This window comes from Stegostoma tigrinum, chromosome 20 (genome assembly GCF_030684315.1).
Source record: "Stegostoma tigrinum isolate sSteTig4 chromosome 20, sSteTig4.hap1, whole genome shotgun sequence".
NCBI lineage: Eukaryota > Metazoa > Chordata > Chondrichthyes > Orectolobiformes > Stegostomatidae > Stegostoma > Stegostoma tigrinum.
In genome coordinates, this window is record NC_081373.1 from 52,410,135 (window position 1) to 52,425,924 (window position 15,790).

Here is a 15,790-nt window from a genome sequence, read left to right on the forward strand (position 1 = left end):
AATTCCTTCCCTAAAAGGAATCAGTAAATAAATAAAGTTTCTTTTTCCATCAGCAGTTAGACACATGATCAGGGGAGTTAATTTTTATTGACTGTAATCTGACATGGTGGGATTCAAACCACAGTCTTCCAATCTACTGTCGTTGCCGATGCCTTCAATGAAATGACCATTTCTTCCAGATGTGGGCTAATCAAGTCAACCTTGTCTGTAAATGAAACAACTAACTCTAAAAATTGAGTTCTTAAAATATGCAGAACCTTCTTTATGGCAAGGAACTTTATTGTGAGTGGATAATAAGGGAAATGGAAATGCAAATAATGAGTGGTTTAGTTCTATGTTGATACAAATTTTTGTGACAGTGAATGAGTGTATATCTAGGTGTAATAATAACTCATTCCTTTCCCTTCAAAGGGTGATGACTTCAAGCAGCCAAAGGAGTTAAACTATTGCAGTCCAGAATTAAGAATTAGTTTGCCCAACTTTGACATAAGAATGACAGTCACAAAAAAGTTGGTTAATAAGATTGCTGTTGGTATTTTCAGGTGCAAGATAACTGAATAGTGTTATAGGTAGTCTCGATTAATCACTACATTAAGCAACGCTGCATTATTCAAAATAAATTTCTGTGGGAATACTATGTAAATAGGTTATGTTCCTGGAACGTTAAATGAGTACTGAATGCAAGCATATCGTTGACATGATAAACCAAAGTAGACATAGAAAATTCAGAAAGAATACATTTTTGTTTCTTATCACATACAAGGATATTGTATGCTGCTTTTTAATGAATTTATCCAGCCTTAATTGAGGTGGGAAATGGTCAAAATGAGTTCAATTTGCCCAGAAATATTCAGGCACTGCTGAGATATAGTAAAGAACCATGCAATGGCAGATCAGATGCGTGTTGTTGGTATCCCCAACAGTAAGGCCAAAAGAGTGGAATGGCAAAACCTTAATCATAGTCAAACAGCACAGAAACAGATCCTTTGGCCCAACTAGTCCATGCTGACCAGAATCCCAAACTAAGCTTGTCCCACCTGCCTGCTGCTAACTCTCATTGCTCCAAACATTTCCTATTCATATACCCATGCAAATGTCTTTTAAATGTTGTAATTGTACCTGCATGCACCACTTCCTCAGGAAGTTCATTCCACAAGTGGACCACCCTCTGTTTAAAAAAAAAAGTAGCCTTTTATGTCTTTAAATCTCTCCTCTCCCTTTTAAAACTGTGCACCCTCATCTTAGGCAAAAGACACCTACCATCTATCTATATCTCATTATTTTACAAAATTTGCTTAGGTCACCTCTCAGACTAACCAGATTTCCTTATAACTCAAACCTTCCATACCTGGTAAATCTCTTCTGAACCTTCTCCGGCTTGATAATATCCTTCCTATATCTGAGCTGGACACAATATTCCAGAAGAGGCCTCACCAGTGTCCTGTACAACCTCAACAAAACATACTAACTCCTATACTCAAAGGACTGAGCAATGAAGGCAAGCTTGCCAAATGCCTTTTTAACCATCCTGTATATTTGTGATGCAAACTTTATGTACCTGTGCCCCAGGTCCCTCTATTCTACAACACTACCTAAGGTTCCAGCATTAACTGTATAAGCCCCCCACCCTTGTTTGTTGTACCAAAATGTTATACCTCAAATTTATCCAGATTACACTCTATCTGCTATTTTTCTTCCCATTGACCCATTTGATCAAGATCCCTTTGTAATCTCAAAAATCTTCCTTCACTGTCTACAATGTCCCCAATTTTGGTGTCATCTGAAAACTTATGAATCAGATCTTCTTTATTCAAATCCCAATCACTTATATAAATGAAAAACAAGAGGACCCAGAACCAATCCCTGTGGAACAGCACTGGTCGCAGGCCTCCAGCCTGAAAAGCAATTCTCCACCAATACTCTCTGTCTCCTACTGTTGTGCCAATTATGCATCCAATTGGCAAGCTCACCCTGAATCCTGTGTGATTTAACTTTATTCATTCATCCATTGTTCCCTAATCTTACCAGCCTTACCCTTCATTCTAACAAGAATGAAATACCTCTGAACTCTCCTCATCACACTCTTGAATGCTTCCCATTCTATTCAGGATATCCATCTATTCAGGATATCCATATTGTAAAATGTATAAATTATGTCTAAATTTTATGTTAAGTAAATGAAAATACAAAGCAATGGTAAGTGTTTTCAAAGTGAATATTGTGCTCCTTTAAATATAGTCACTCACCTATATACGTTTGTACTTGGGATATGGGCATCACTGCGTGGGCCAACATTTGTTGCCCAGATCTAATTGGATAGAGGGCTTTGGAAAGTCGACCACATTGCTGTGGGACTGGAGTCATAATTTGGCCAGATGATGTCAGAATGACCTATTTCCTTCCCTAAAAGGCATCAGTAAATAAAGTTTCTTTTTCCATCAGCAGTTAGACACATGATCAGGTGAGTTAATTTTTATTGACTGTAATCTGACATTGTAGGATTCAAACCATAATCTTCCAATCTACTGTCATTGCCACTGCCTTCAATGAACAACCATTTCTTCCAGACTTGGGCTAATCAAGTTAACTTTGTCCATAAATAAAACAACTAGCACTAAAAGTTTTTTTTGCTCACTTTTGGTCAATCAGCAAAGAGGTAGATGTAGGTCCAGACCCGAAACATCAGCTTTCCTGATTCCTCTGATGCTGCGTGGCCTGTTGTGTTCCTCCAGCTCCACACTGTGTTATCTCTGACTCCAGCATCTGCAGTTCTTGCTGTCCCATTTGTCAGAGGTCCTTGGACCTGCAAACGGTCTACTCCAATCAAGTCTTGAAAATTCTTGTCTCGTACCATTAAAGTTTGCCTTACTCCAAATAAAAACTTTAATTGTTAATCAAAACTGCGTTAATCGAGGATTATCAGCAAGGGAGAATGTGTCGAGACTTTTTTCATGTAAAGAGTTTATTTTGAATTCATTCAGGTGTGTGGCGATCTAACTGTTACTAAACTGTGGAGCAGGTCTAGAGGTTTAATTGAATCGAAATTTCTGCCTGTTTAAAATCCATGAGCTTGCACAGATCGCCGCACTGTGAAACCCAACAATCCGCAGTTCCTACTATCTCTGAATTGTTTGAGAAGGTTGGCTAAGGACTTCGGGGTGGAGTTGGGATGTTTCTTGCCATATGTTCATGTTTAGGAAATATAATAGTATTCAACATCTGAATGAATGTACTTACGTCGAGGGTAAGTCTTAAGCGGGGAGGATAGGACAGAAAAGGGAAACTAAAAAAACCTTACAATATGAAGGACCTAAAGTGTTTCAATGACACTTCACACTTAAGGACCTCCGCAAGTGTAATACAGTCGATGAAGGCAAGTGGCTTTCAATTTGTGCAAGCTCCCACTAACAGCAACAAAATCAATAATTTTTTTATTGGTGATGATGGTTGCTTAGGCTCTTACCGGGGCATCAGGAGAAATGGTCGCGATGTTTCTAATGAACGTTTCAACAGAACTCAAGATGAAAAGTCATTGACCAGAATGGTTAACTGCTTTCTCCACTGATGCTGACTTACTTACTGAATGCCTTCTGTTTTATCTCAGATTTCCAGTATTTTGTTTTCTATTCTTCAAATAATTACATGAGGAGTTTTATGTCCATTTAGGAGAGAAGTCTGAGCTTGTAGGACAATTAAAGAGTTTGCACCTATCTGCTGTATTTCATGATCTTAGCATGTAAACAAGTACTGCAAAGCCATGCTGTCCAATAAAAACCAACATGAACATAAGTGTGGTTATGGTAACACTGTTTTAAATGTGCGCACCAATTCAGATAGAAGACGTTTCACACAGCACAGGAGTAAACGTAACCTTCCACAGTTAATTAACATCTACAAGCATCTGGCGATCAGGAAAGGAAACACTCGGTTTCAAATAAAACATTTGCTTTTCTTCGTTAACAATTTAGAAAAAGCAATGTGTGAAATAGGCACAAAAAACAAGTAATGTGCCTGAAATAAATCGCAGCTACCTCCAGCAGGCAGCCCTAGGCGTGATTGATAACGAATTATCCAATCACCTCCGCTCCGATAGACAATAGCGTTATTACCATCTGCAAGCTCCCTTGAATTGCAGATAAAACAAACGGGTCACAGCAAATTGATATTCCACAGGTCCTCGCGCCGCAGTGCGAGTGTCCGTACCGCTGAGCTAAAGCTCCGAGTTCATATCCACGTGCCGTAGACGTTTTTCATAATACGTACGAACATTTTTATTAAAGGTTCAAACGTTGCTTCCAGTATCTAAGGTTCAAGGCCCACCTATCGACCAATCCCCGCTGTGAAAATGAACATTGAGATGAGTTCCAATGTTCACTCCCATTTATTAATCAACGCTTCTATTTATTAATCAAATACATTTAACCAAACGAGGCTGGTGCTAACAATTTGGGTAAAATTATCAGAAATGTCGTGGGTGTGGCTTTGGGTTAAAGCGTTTTCTCTTCATTAATAGCGTCCAGAATCCCTGGGAGTGGTACATTTAATATGTCATGGAATCCACTGCCGTCAGCGTCCGAGTTATTGACACGATGCTTCTGTATGTTTGCACTTTACCGAAGAAAATCTGCATTTCATTCGTTTTGGCCACAAAATTATACTTGTAGAAGCTCGCATCTATTTAGTTCCATTCTGCTGAGCGACTAGAACTACCCGTTAAGAAGTTCGTGTGCAAACAGTTTACCGTGAGCCTCACCTGCTTACAACTTGTTGCTGGGCTCAGTGGTGTCATAAGACGTTTTATAGATAATTTGTGTAACCTAGGCAAATTTGTCTGACTGCTTTCTTCCCTTGTCTTGCCATCCCTGAGTTCGTTTTCTCAACAGCCTCAGGAAAAATGTCTTCAAACAAACAACTCCAATCTAGGTCTAAGAGTAGGAACGCTTAAACTTTCAGGAGAATATTTGTTTTACACAGTTGGGACGGTATATGCCTTCTACCGCCGCTCATCTATTCACACCAAAGTAAAACAATTTAAAAATGCTACCTTCCCAATAATTACACATCTCAATTTAGAACTGAACCCACTTTCTACTTCAAGATCTCCCAGTCATTGCACCTTCTTGCCTTAATTGATCCCTTTCTTAAAAAAATGAAATTGAACGTAACTTTATGCTCACCCTCTTACAAAATGACAGTGACCGGAAGCATTAACTCATTTTGATTCTCCATAAGTGCTCCCAGGCTCGTTGAATTTGTCCAACTTTGGCAGGAGATTCGCCTGTTTGTATCTGTGTGTTTGTTTTTCAGCATGTGTTTGCGTTTTAAAGTGTATATGTATGTACATCTTTGGGTGTGTGTGTACTTTTGAGTGTGTATTCGTTCTTTTTCCGTTTGAATGTGTATTTGTATTAGTGTCTTCGAATGTGTGTGTGTATATGTGTGTTTGTTTGTTTGTGTCTGAATGAATTAAATGGGAATGAACGTCACCAGTTGGTGTGCAAAATCCCTGAAGTGTACCTGGGGCGAACAGGCAGAAAACCAACGAGGGAGTCCTTTCGGGTTCCCTTTTCCTGAACCAATAGTCGTTCATCCAAGGGATTTGAAGGGGTCAATGAGCACAGAAAATCCCTAAAATTAACGGAATGCATTTCTGGAGGCAAATGACAATTAACTGTTTATTTTTTAAATGTTTCAGAACAGCCCAGTGGAAAAGCCTAATTTCCACACAATATGCTGCAACCTTTGCACAGCATCTATAGCAGAATAAAACATTCCCGCTTAAGGTCCGTACCACGAAATATGACACCGAGCCTAAGAGGGGGCAATTGGACCGGATGAGCAAAAAGTTGCTTGAAGAGTTGGGCTTTAGGAATGTTTGAATGGAAGGAAATAATATAGAAGAGTCGGAATGGCGCAGAACACACAGCAGAAACGATGGAGGTACTGTCTCTGATGGAAGATCAACTAAAATCAGGCCCCAGTCAGATGGGCGCAGCTATCCCGGAGGATTTAGGGAGAGTACAATGACGGAGAGGGTAGGGCTATAATCTTAACATCAAGGCAATGTTTTACTGGCGGTCAGTCAACACAGAGGGAAGGGGCACTTAGTGTAAGTTGAGACAAAGCAGCAGAGGTTTGACTAGCGTCAGTCGGAAAATGAAAAACAGTATCATCTCTCCATTCCAGGAAGACTCCTGGCGGCAGTGGATAGTTAAGCCAACTATCAGATAATCATCAAACCTACGTTCCTTGGGTCTGAGGCAGCAGAGATGAGGACTACATCAGGGAGAGCAGTCAGTTTCAGAGAAAATCATTGGTTCTATTGTGAATTGGATCATCAACACGGGATGAAGGGCACTGTTGGACTAATCAGTAGCTACAGAAATGTACTGCTGAAGACTTTTTTAAAGATAAAGTATAGAGAATGGATGAAGGGAGTACAGTTAAGGGCAAAGGGCGATATAGGTGTTAAAATGGAAGTTACCTCGTGAGTGATGCAATGGGACTCGTAAGACTAGTGGGACGACAAAGTGAAGCAGGCTCGAAGGGTGAATAGCCTAGTCCCGGCTTTAATGTCCGTCTTTCTCAGGTTCACAGAGAATGTGGATTAGAGAGTTTCCCTGGAGAATAAGAGTGAACTTCAAGCAGACAGAACTTGATAAACTGAGTTTGAAATCTAACAATAGCGTGTTATTCGGCGCAGGGACTGAGAGTGAAATAATGAAAATGTCTCGGTAAGACTTTGTTTATGGTAGTTGGCAAGACAGTTTAAAAAAAAACAATAATTTTGATGATTTTGAGTGAGACTGATGGAACAAGATGCAATGCTGAAAGGAGGGGTCCATACTGAAGGAAATGGGGTCCAGGTAGAGATCTGAACCTTAAAAAGGCGTTTGGCACGCTTGCCTTCATCACTCAGGCCTTTGAGTAAAGGAGTTGGGATGTTACGCTGAGGACATTGGTGAGGTCACATCTGGCATACTGTGTCCAGTTCTGGTCGCCCAGTTGTAGGAAGGGTATTATTAAGCTGGAGACGGTTCAGGAGAGATTTGTGAGGATAGTGGTGGGTATGGAAGGTGTCAGTTGTAAGGAAAGGCCGGATAGGCTGGGACTTTTTTCACTGGAGGTAGGATTTTGAGAAGTGACCTGAGAGAATTTTATAAAATAATGAGAGGTGTAGATAGAGTTGGGGGAAGTTGTCCTTTCCCTAAAATGGGGAATTTCAAGACCACAGCACGCATTTTTAAAGTGAGAGGAGAGAGATTTGAAAAAAAGACATATAAGGCACAAAGAGTGGGGGTTCCCGCGTGGAATGAACATCCTGACGAAGTGGTGGATGTGGTTACAATGACAACATGTAAAAGACATTTGGATGGTCGCATGAACAGGAAAGGTTTGGAGGGAGATGTGCCAGGAGCAGGCAGGGCGGGGCAAGTTTAGTTTGGGGTTATGTTCCGCATGGACTGGTTGGACCGAAGGGTCGGTTCCTGTGCTTTTGCCACCAAGAGCGGGCAGTCAGTCTCATGTGCAACCACTGGGGGCATCTTCATTGGAAGGAAAGTGTATCCACCATCACATCAGCCAGGGTTCTGGTGAAGACCATGCTGTCAGTACAGTCATTCAGGGTGGATCGACAGGGAAGGTGAAGTGCCTTATTCAGCAGTGAGACCAAGGGTGCAGAGAGAGGTCCTGAGGCTGCAGTAAGGGTGCGTATGAGCTGAGAGAGATATTGCAAAGACCTGTCCTCCGTAGGTGCAGTGACAATTAGAGCAGCTAGGTTTGGAGAGCAGAGGACCTGAAGTATCTCAATATATAAGGAATCCTCCTCAAAACCTGCATTATGTCGAGTCTGTTGGTAACAGCCATTTGAACATCCTCTCTGATGAAGGGTCTAGGCCCGAAACGTCAGCTTTTGTGCTCCTGAGATGCTGCTTGGCCTGCTGTGTTCATCCAGCTCCACACTTTGTTATCTTGGATTCTCCAGCATCTGCAGTTCCCATTATCCCTGAACTGCAGTCAAATGACTTCAAGAAAATCTGAATGAAATTAAGTTTTATCATTAAATATTTTGTGGCAGAGGGACAGTAAATGAATAAACAACCATTTGTCACATAAAATATTGTCGGGGGAAAACAAAGTCTCAAAACCTCCTGGTTCACGTTGTTCGCAAGTTCTTGCGGGTGAATGCGGCTGGGGCTCTCACCAGCCTCCTCATGAAATAGCCTAGAGTCTGAACACACCAGTCCAACTTCCCCGGCCTCCGGGCGCGGGCATATTCCAAGATTTGCAGCTGTCCAGACAATTCCTCCGATAACCAGGGATTGCCAGGGAGTTTATTGAAAGGGGCAAATCACGTAAATGACAGAGCGGCGGCATGTTCGCCTCTCACTATGAGCTGGAATCGAGGCTTCAACGAAATTCACCGTTCAATTTGGTTAAATGCACTTGGCGATGCTATTCTGTAAAAAACCCGTTCAGAGATGTTGTGACTCAGATGGGACTTGAAGCCGGACCTCCAGCTCAGAGGTAGAGACACTACCATTGCGCCACAAGAACTCAAGTGCATCGACTGAATGCCACATATGGTACCGGTGTGTAGTAAAGCCAATATCTTTCATGAAGGGGAAAACGCAAAGTGGGCTACTGTTGCAAAGTATGTGTCCTTACCTCTGAGCTAGGACACCGAGGTCTAAGTCCTACCTGCTCCAGAGGTGCGTCATAACATCGGTTGAGGAGAAAACAACCAAAGTACAACCACATTCATTTAAAAAAAAACCTAAATGGTTATCATTATTCCAAATTCTGGTGCCCTACGGGTTGTCGGCCACTTGTTGAAAATGTAGGAAAACTGCGCAGTACAATACAAAGGGTATCAGAGATAATGGGAACTGCAGATGCTGGAGATTCCAAGATAATAAAATGTGGGGCTGGATGAACACAGCAGGCCAAGCAGCATCTGAGCTCCTGAGATGCTGCTTGGCCTGCTGTGTTCATCCAGCCCCACATTTTATTATCTTACAATACAAAGGGGGCTGGGATCAACCTTTGAAACGGTTCTTGTTTCAAATAAAATCCCTGTTTGGCACGTCTTGCCTCGTAAGCACGGGATGGTTGTCCAAAAAACAGCCAATGCATTTTATTTTTCAGTTAATCGGAAATCCGATTGTTTAGTGTCATCTGCCCGAAAAAACATGAATGAATTGGTAATAGTTGAGTGAAATTAGTTCACATTCTCCCAACAGTCACAGAGTGGGGAGATTCTCTTTCTGAAAGAAAAACACGACACAAGTCCGGTGAAGAACACGATGCAGGACGCCCTCTCTAATTTCCTACTTGCTGTTAACTTTTCACACGAGTCCTTTTAGCTCGGTGTCTGACCCAGTGAATTCTAACTCGCTTCTGTTTTGAGATCTTTCGTTCTGGCAGCAAAATCAAGGTGCAGTTCGTACGGTCTGAAGTTTATTTCAAGGACAGAATTGCAGCCTTCGCATACCCTTTGTACCAGCGTAGCGTCTGCACTGTCCCCTCTACAACCATAGCCAGACCCACATCAAAGCGCTGCACCGTGGATGCTGGAAAACTGAAATTCAGAACTGAAATGGCTGGAGAAACTATGCAGGTCTGCAGCGTCTGTGGAGAGAGAAACAGAGCAAACGTGTCCAGTGCAAAGATCCTTCTTAAGCCATGGGACCCCAAAACGCAAACTCTGTTTCTCTCTCCACGGATGCTACTGAGTTTCTCCAGCACATTCTACAATTCTTTTGTTGGCCCGTGCTATTTCAGTCCAATGGCATTCCGCTATCCTCTACGGTCGTTTGGAAATTGTAACAGGGATACCGAATCTGTCCCCAAGCCTACCCAACTTGTGTGTAAAGACATTGGCAAATAGGCAAGGAACAGACGCAAACAAGTAGTCATTGCGGATTCAACGAAGTTTTTCCAGGGTGGGAACAATGGCGTATGCAAACGAGACAAAGCGGTTAACGCCGACAGGATTTGAACTGACTTGGAGATTATTTTGGCCTTTAGGACAGACCTGTGCTATCATCTCCAGAATCCTGAAAGCTCTTTGAGAATCTTCCCCTTTGCCTTTCCCTTTACAAACTCTTCAGACTTGCTGAGAATGCCCCGGACGCCCTCGGTTGCAGGAGTTAGTCTTCCATTCTGTATCTGGGACAGGTCTGGAATGCGTCTTCGGATTCCAGTGGAAAATAATTCGCTTTTAACAAGAGCCCCCAGCTCTCCAAGCCTTCTGGGACTCCCTTCGCCACCCCCTCACTCCAATTAACAAGGAGGCCAGCCTGCTCTCCTCCACTAAACGCCCCCTTCCCCCACTCCCCACCCAACCTCTCACGTAACTAACTCGGAGACCCCGCCTCTCCAGCAACTGGGAAATCTACCTTTCAGTGGAACTCGGGTAACTCCCTCCCCGAGCTATCTACAAACTGGAGCCCCCAACCCCCTTGATTTTCAGTATGAGGTGGGACTCTCCCTGAATCCTACTCCCACCCACAAATAGCCTTCTCTTTACGACTGGGATACCCTTCACACCCCCCAACACGCACACACACACACATGCAAACTGGGTCCCATCTCTCTCCAGTGTACTTATCGCTTGAGTCACATCCTAGGGAGACGTTAAACGATAGAAGGGAATCAAATTTCACCCGATTGTGGAAAAGATGATTTATTTCAGAAATGCGTTAGTTTAATTTTGTTAAAATGTAGAAGTGTAAACTTAATTTAATTCTCTCTAACCCTAGGGACCAGGGGCTTGTGTTTTACTTGTGACGCTTGAACAGATTCTGCTCAGGCTGATCAAGTTAAGGCGTGGGGAATTGTCATGGAAACCCTCATCCGTTTTTAACGAGTTATACAAGAGCATTTTCCCTGGTAAGTGTGCAAAACTGCGTTCACATTCGAAACGGTACAAAGTGTTGTTGACTGTTACTCTTCCAGTTCCCACCTCACACTCCCACCGTGAGAAGAGACTCGCACATGGGAACATTTCCACATTGGCAGAGATCTCGAGAAAATCCACGCTATTCCTCGCGCTCTCTTCACGACTCCCTTTGGAGAATACATCAAGAGTCTGGGGAAGCTCACCCCTAGGTAGATTCCATCTAACTTTTGTTTTCAGCGAGACTAACCGGGCCCTGGGGAGTGAATTTTTGGCGGGGGTGGGGAGGGGAACAGGCCGGGACGCCGAAAACGTGTGAACATTTCGGATTGATAAAACAATTTGCAATTTCTCGGGTGGGAATGACCCATCGCTTACGTCCAAAGCTGCTCCCGCATATACTGAAGGCGCTGGCATGATCCCAGTGCCAGACAATCCTTGACATTCCCCAGACAATCCTTGACATTCCCCACAGGTGGAGCTTCAATTTGAGTCAGGGAATCAGTACGCTGCAGACCCACTCCAGGACCTGAGTGTTTAAAGCAGCCAGAGGAGTGCTATGCTGAAGGAGATGGGTGTGTGTGTGTGTGTGTGTGTGTGTGTGTGTGTTTGTGTGTGCCTCGATGGGAAAATAGGATCCCACAGCCCAGAAGGAGGAGGTAGCCATTCGGCCCTGTTTGACATGGCTATCCAGTCAGTTCGAATGAGATTCACTGGACTGGAAACGTTATCCCTGCCACTGCTGCTGAGCTTCTCCAGCACTTTCTCGTTTTTCCAATCACGTTCCAATCTTTTACTCTCCCGCTCAACGCTGAATTCCTTTTCAAGAGCTTTACCAGTTTGAAAATTCCCGGTTGATCCTTCTTCCAGGAAGCGCAATCAACAGAGTTCACAAACAATGTTCAAGTTGTGAAAGTTTCGGATGCGATTTTTAAAATAACACGCGCGCGCACACACACAAGACAAAAGCACGTGTTTTGTAAAATTATATTTACATCAATATGACCGTAAAACAATACATCTTAAGAGGACTGATTGGTCCTTATTTCTTTAAAAACCCAGTTAGTGGTTTTACACCAATACATTAAACCATCAAAACAGGTCAGCATCAGCCACAAAAAAAATTATTCACACTCTTTACAACCAGAGCTTTGCTACAAAATGTAAAACACTGGAAGATATTTAGCACAAAACGCGTACAAAAATATTTTCTAAAAATCTCCAGATTAATCGGCAGGAATTGAACAGCTTCGCCAGCTCGTGGAGGTCATTGGCGATTCCAGGATTGCCCGGGTCTGTCACTTAAGGCCGGGTATTTACATGCAGACATTGTCCACAATAAACGAGGCACCAAAATATCTCAGCATGCAGTGTTTAAATGCGAAAGTACAAAACATCCATTTGCCATTAAACTAACGCCGGATAAAGTTGCCTCTCAATGACCTCTGTTCAGATCTAACTTCTCTAATACCCCTCCCTCATCTTTTTCTTTTATCTCCTTTGGGAATTCCCACACGAGAGAGAAAGTGTTAAAACATCAACAACGTGCCGCACACATCCCCATTCACAACGTGGGTCCGTTCCTGGTTATTTATATAGGATTAGAGAGCATTTTTTATAAAAATGTAATTTGTCACACATTTTTTGTCCCAACTCGTTGTTTGAAGTTATTAGTGACCTATGAACACAAAGTGCAGGAGCGAGTTTCCTTAAATATTCACCGAACTTGTTTACAAAGCATTCCCTTTCGCCACCTGTGCAGAACTCTTCACACACAGCCTCACGCCCCCTTGACCCCGATAATATTCTCGACCAGAGCTGCCTCTGAACTGGGAATGTTTCGGGCGAGCATGAGAGAGTTAGTCTACGCAGTGTGTACGTATATATATAATAGAGAGAGATTTATATACAGTACCCTGACTGGTGAACGTACCCAGGAACACTACACTATCGGGAAACATTAAAAAGAAATCAATTCACTTTTCTTTCCCCCTCGTACGACAAGAGATGTTGTCCATGGGTAAGGGGGTGGGGGTGTTATTGGAGGCTCTCAGAGACGAAGCTGGGGGTAGCAGACTGTAAACACGGAGCTGCAGGAAACGTGGGCGCAATCTGCGATAAATATTGTGCTCCCTCAAAGTTCGCGGGTAGTGTCAGTGACTGTCTCTGCGTTGGCTTGTTCACACTGTCCTGGGCGGACAGACAGTGAGCGGGCTGCCCCCGGAGCAGACGTTAGCTGCCAGCGCGGGTCCTGGAGGCTTGTCCCCCGCCAGTCTCTTCTCTTTCTGCCGCAGGTGGATCTTGGTGTGTCTCTTGCGCTCGTCGCTACGGGCGAATTTCCTGCCGCAGAAGTCGCAGGAGAAGGGCTTCTCGCCGGTGTGAGTGCGGATGTGGGTGGTGAGGTGGTCGCTCCGGCTGAAGTTCCTCATGCAGATGCGGCACTGGAACGGCTTGTGACCGGTGTGGATGCGGATGTGGCGGGTCAGCTCGTCCGAGCGGGAGAAGCGGCGGTCGCAACCCTCGGCTGGGCACGGGTAAGGCCTCTCGTGCACCGGGGTCTTGCTGGGTCGGTTCGGGTACTTGCGGAGCCGGATGGGTCGCAGGGGCAGATTCTGCCCGCCGTAAGCGCTGGGCAGCCTGGGTCCTTCCGCTGTCGGGTTGCCCAGGGTGAAGTTCCTGATGGTGGACAGGGGAGTGAGAGCTGGAGCCATCCTGACACTGTCCCCGGGGCAGGAGAAAGGCTTGCGCTCCACTCCCGGGTTCAGCTCCCTGTGCGAATGCTGAGGCTGGAAGATGCTACTGTACTCCGGCAGGATGGGGAACAGGGAGTTCTCTACCACGGGCTTGGACGACGGGTAACTCGGAGGTGGAGGAGGAGGTGGGTAGCAACCGGAGGTACTGAAGAAGGGAGCCGGCTCCTGGTAAATCTCCCCGCAGCTATAAGGAGGGGGAGGCGAGTACATGTGCTCCATATCGCTCGCATTCTGCGCCATCGTGCAACTGAGGGTGCTGGAGAGAGGGTTCGGGGAAGCAGAGGAAGAGGAGGAGGATGAAGAGGAGGAGGCGGTGGAGGAGGTAGATGGAGGGACTCCGAAAATCCCAGCACTCACGATGTTGATGATACCGTCGGGACTCCAGTTGGCGCCGGTACATTGAGAGTCAATGGAGAACTTGCCCATGTAGGTAAAAGATTGTCCCCGGTGGCCAGGAGCTGGGTGGTAGTTGTTGGGGTAAGGTAATTCCAGCGGTCTCTTGTCGCTGCTCATGTCCACATTAATCATGTCTGAAATGAAAGGGAGAGAGAAAAAAAATGATGTGCGATTGTTTTCTGCACCATGGACGGAACCGGGTTTCGGACATCATTGAGACATCCAACCAATAACATCCCTGAAGCTGCTCCACACCTGGGACGCTATGAGGCCCCCCAGTGACAATAAACCAGAGAGAGAGAATAAACACAGCAAACAGTAAAGCAGACTAAACAATCGCCTCTGCTGAGACACTCTCTCACACCAAACACTGTACGCTTTAACACATATTTATACAAAAAAACCCACTGTATTGTTTCGTGTAACTTTTTTGAAAACGAATCCACCATCCATCCAACCCACCCACCCCCCCACCAAAATTCCCTTTCCCCCTCCTTTCCCAGAAAATTAAGTGAAACTGTCAGTTTTTTTTTGGGAATTTCTCCAATGTAGCTTTGTAGATTACCCGGTTATATGTTGCCCCGATTCCTGACAACGCCCCCCCCCCCCCGTCCTTTTTCTCCACACCCCGACCCCACTCCCAGTTCAGTGGACAACAGACCCAAGATGCTCAGTAACTCGAGGCGCTTACCTGAGGGAATCTGCTCGTATGGGGCCAGCTCCTGGTTGGGGAAGATCGTGACGGACCCGGGCAGCGAACTGAGCTCGTCCACTGAGTACATGTTGTCCGGTATCTGATGGAAGAGGCTTCCCAGAGACAGCGGGATCTTCTCCACCGCTTTCGCCGTCATCCTCTCCAATCTTGGCTCAATGGCCAAACGTTGTTTTGAATTTGTTGTTTTATTTTAAAAAGAATCTCTCTCCGAAAAAGTTTCCCTTTTTTGTTTTGCTCTTGTCTCACGCTCTCTGAGTCTGTGTCTGCTCTTTGGTATCGCAAGCCGAGCTGTTGGTGGTGGATCTTGCAGCAAAGGCTAAAAATCCTCGCCCTCAGTTCCCTAATGGGCAGGTGGGCAGCCCCAGTTTGAACTGCTGCTAAACTCTGTCACTCTCTGTGTGTCTCTCTCAGTCTCTCTCAGCCTCAATCCCCCTGTCTGAACCTCCACTTTACTATTTATCCCGAGCAGCCGAATGCCCCGTGACGTAAGAGACCATATATGGACTGAGAGAGGAAAAGGCTGAGACGAGTGGCAGTGACGCTCTGGGTGAGGAACTGATTGACTGGGCGCCGGTTGCTCGGCCACAGGAGGCCTCATACCCCCTCCTCCACGCCCCCACCCCCCCAATCACCGGCTGCACTGTGTGTGTAGGGGGGGGGGCGGTGCGGAGAGAAGGAACAGATTGGGGAGGGGGGGTGTGTTTGGGAGTCCCCCTGTCTCTGCCATTGCAGACGCTGCTGGTTGAGAGCGGCCTGCAGCGAGCTGTTGATTCCGGCGGCGCTTTCCTGTCCATGTATGGTGTCAAGATCCGGCAGCCTGGGTTGGGGGTGGTGGTAGGGAACGGAAGGGGGCAGGGCAGAGGAAGAGGCCGGGCCAACGGGGCTCCTCCCTCCTTCCCCATATTTGGCACAAGATTCCGGAAAGAAGGGAAGCGACGGAAACTGGTGAGAGCCACGCTTACCGAGAGGCTGTGAGAGAGACACAACAGACTGAGAAGAGCGGGGCACCGAGAAAACCGCAGGGTG

The 15,790-nt window shown here is 45.3% G+C and overlaps 1 protein-coding gene across 1 annotated transcript; it reads right to left on the reverse strand.

Moving 5' to 3' along the window:
* Nucleotides 1-11,911: 11,911 nt before the first annotated feature.
* Nucleotides 11,912-15,517, reverse strand: egr2b (early growth response 2b). The gene is made up of 2 exons (XM_048551144.2): nt 14,741-15,517; nt 11,912-14,183 (listed from the first exon to the last, which is right to left on the reverse strand). Exons 1-2 carry the CDS (start codon nt 14,898-14,900, stop codon nt 13,081-13,083), a joined length of 1,263 nt encoding a protein of 420 aa, XP_048407101.1. The 5' UTR covers nt 14,901-15,517; the 3' UTR covers nt 11,912-13,080.
* Nucleotides 15,518-15,790: the final 273 nt, after the last annotated feature.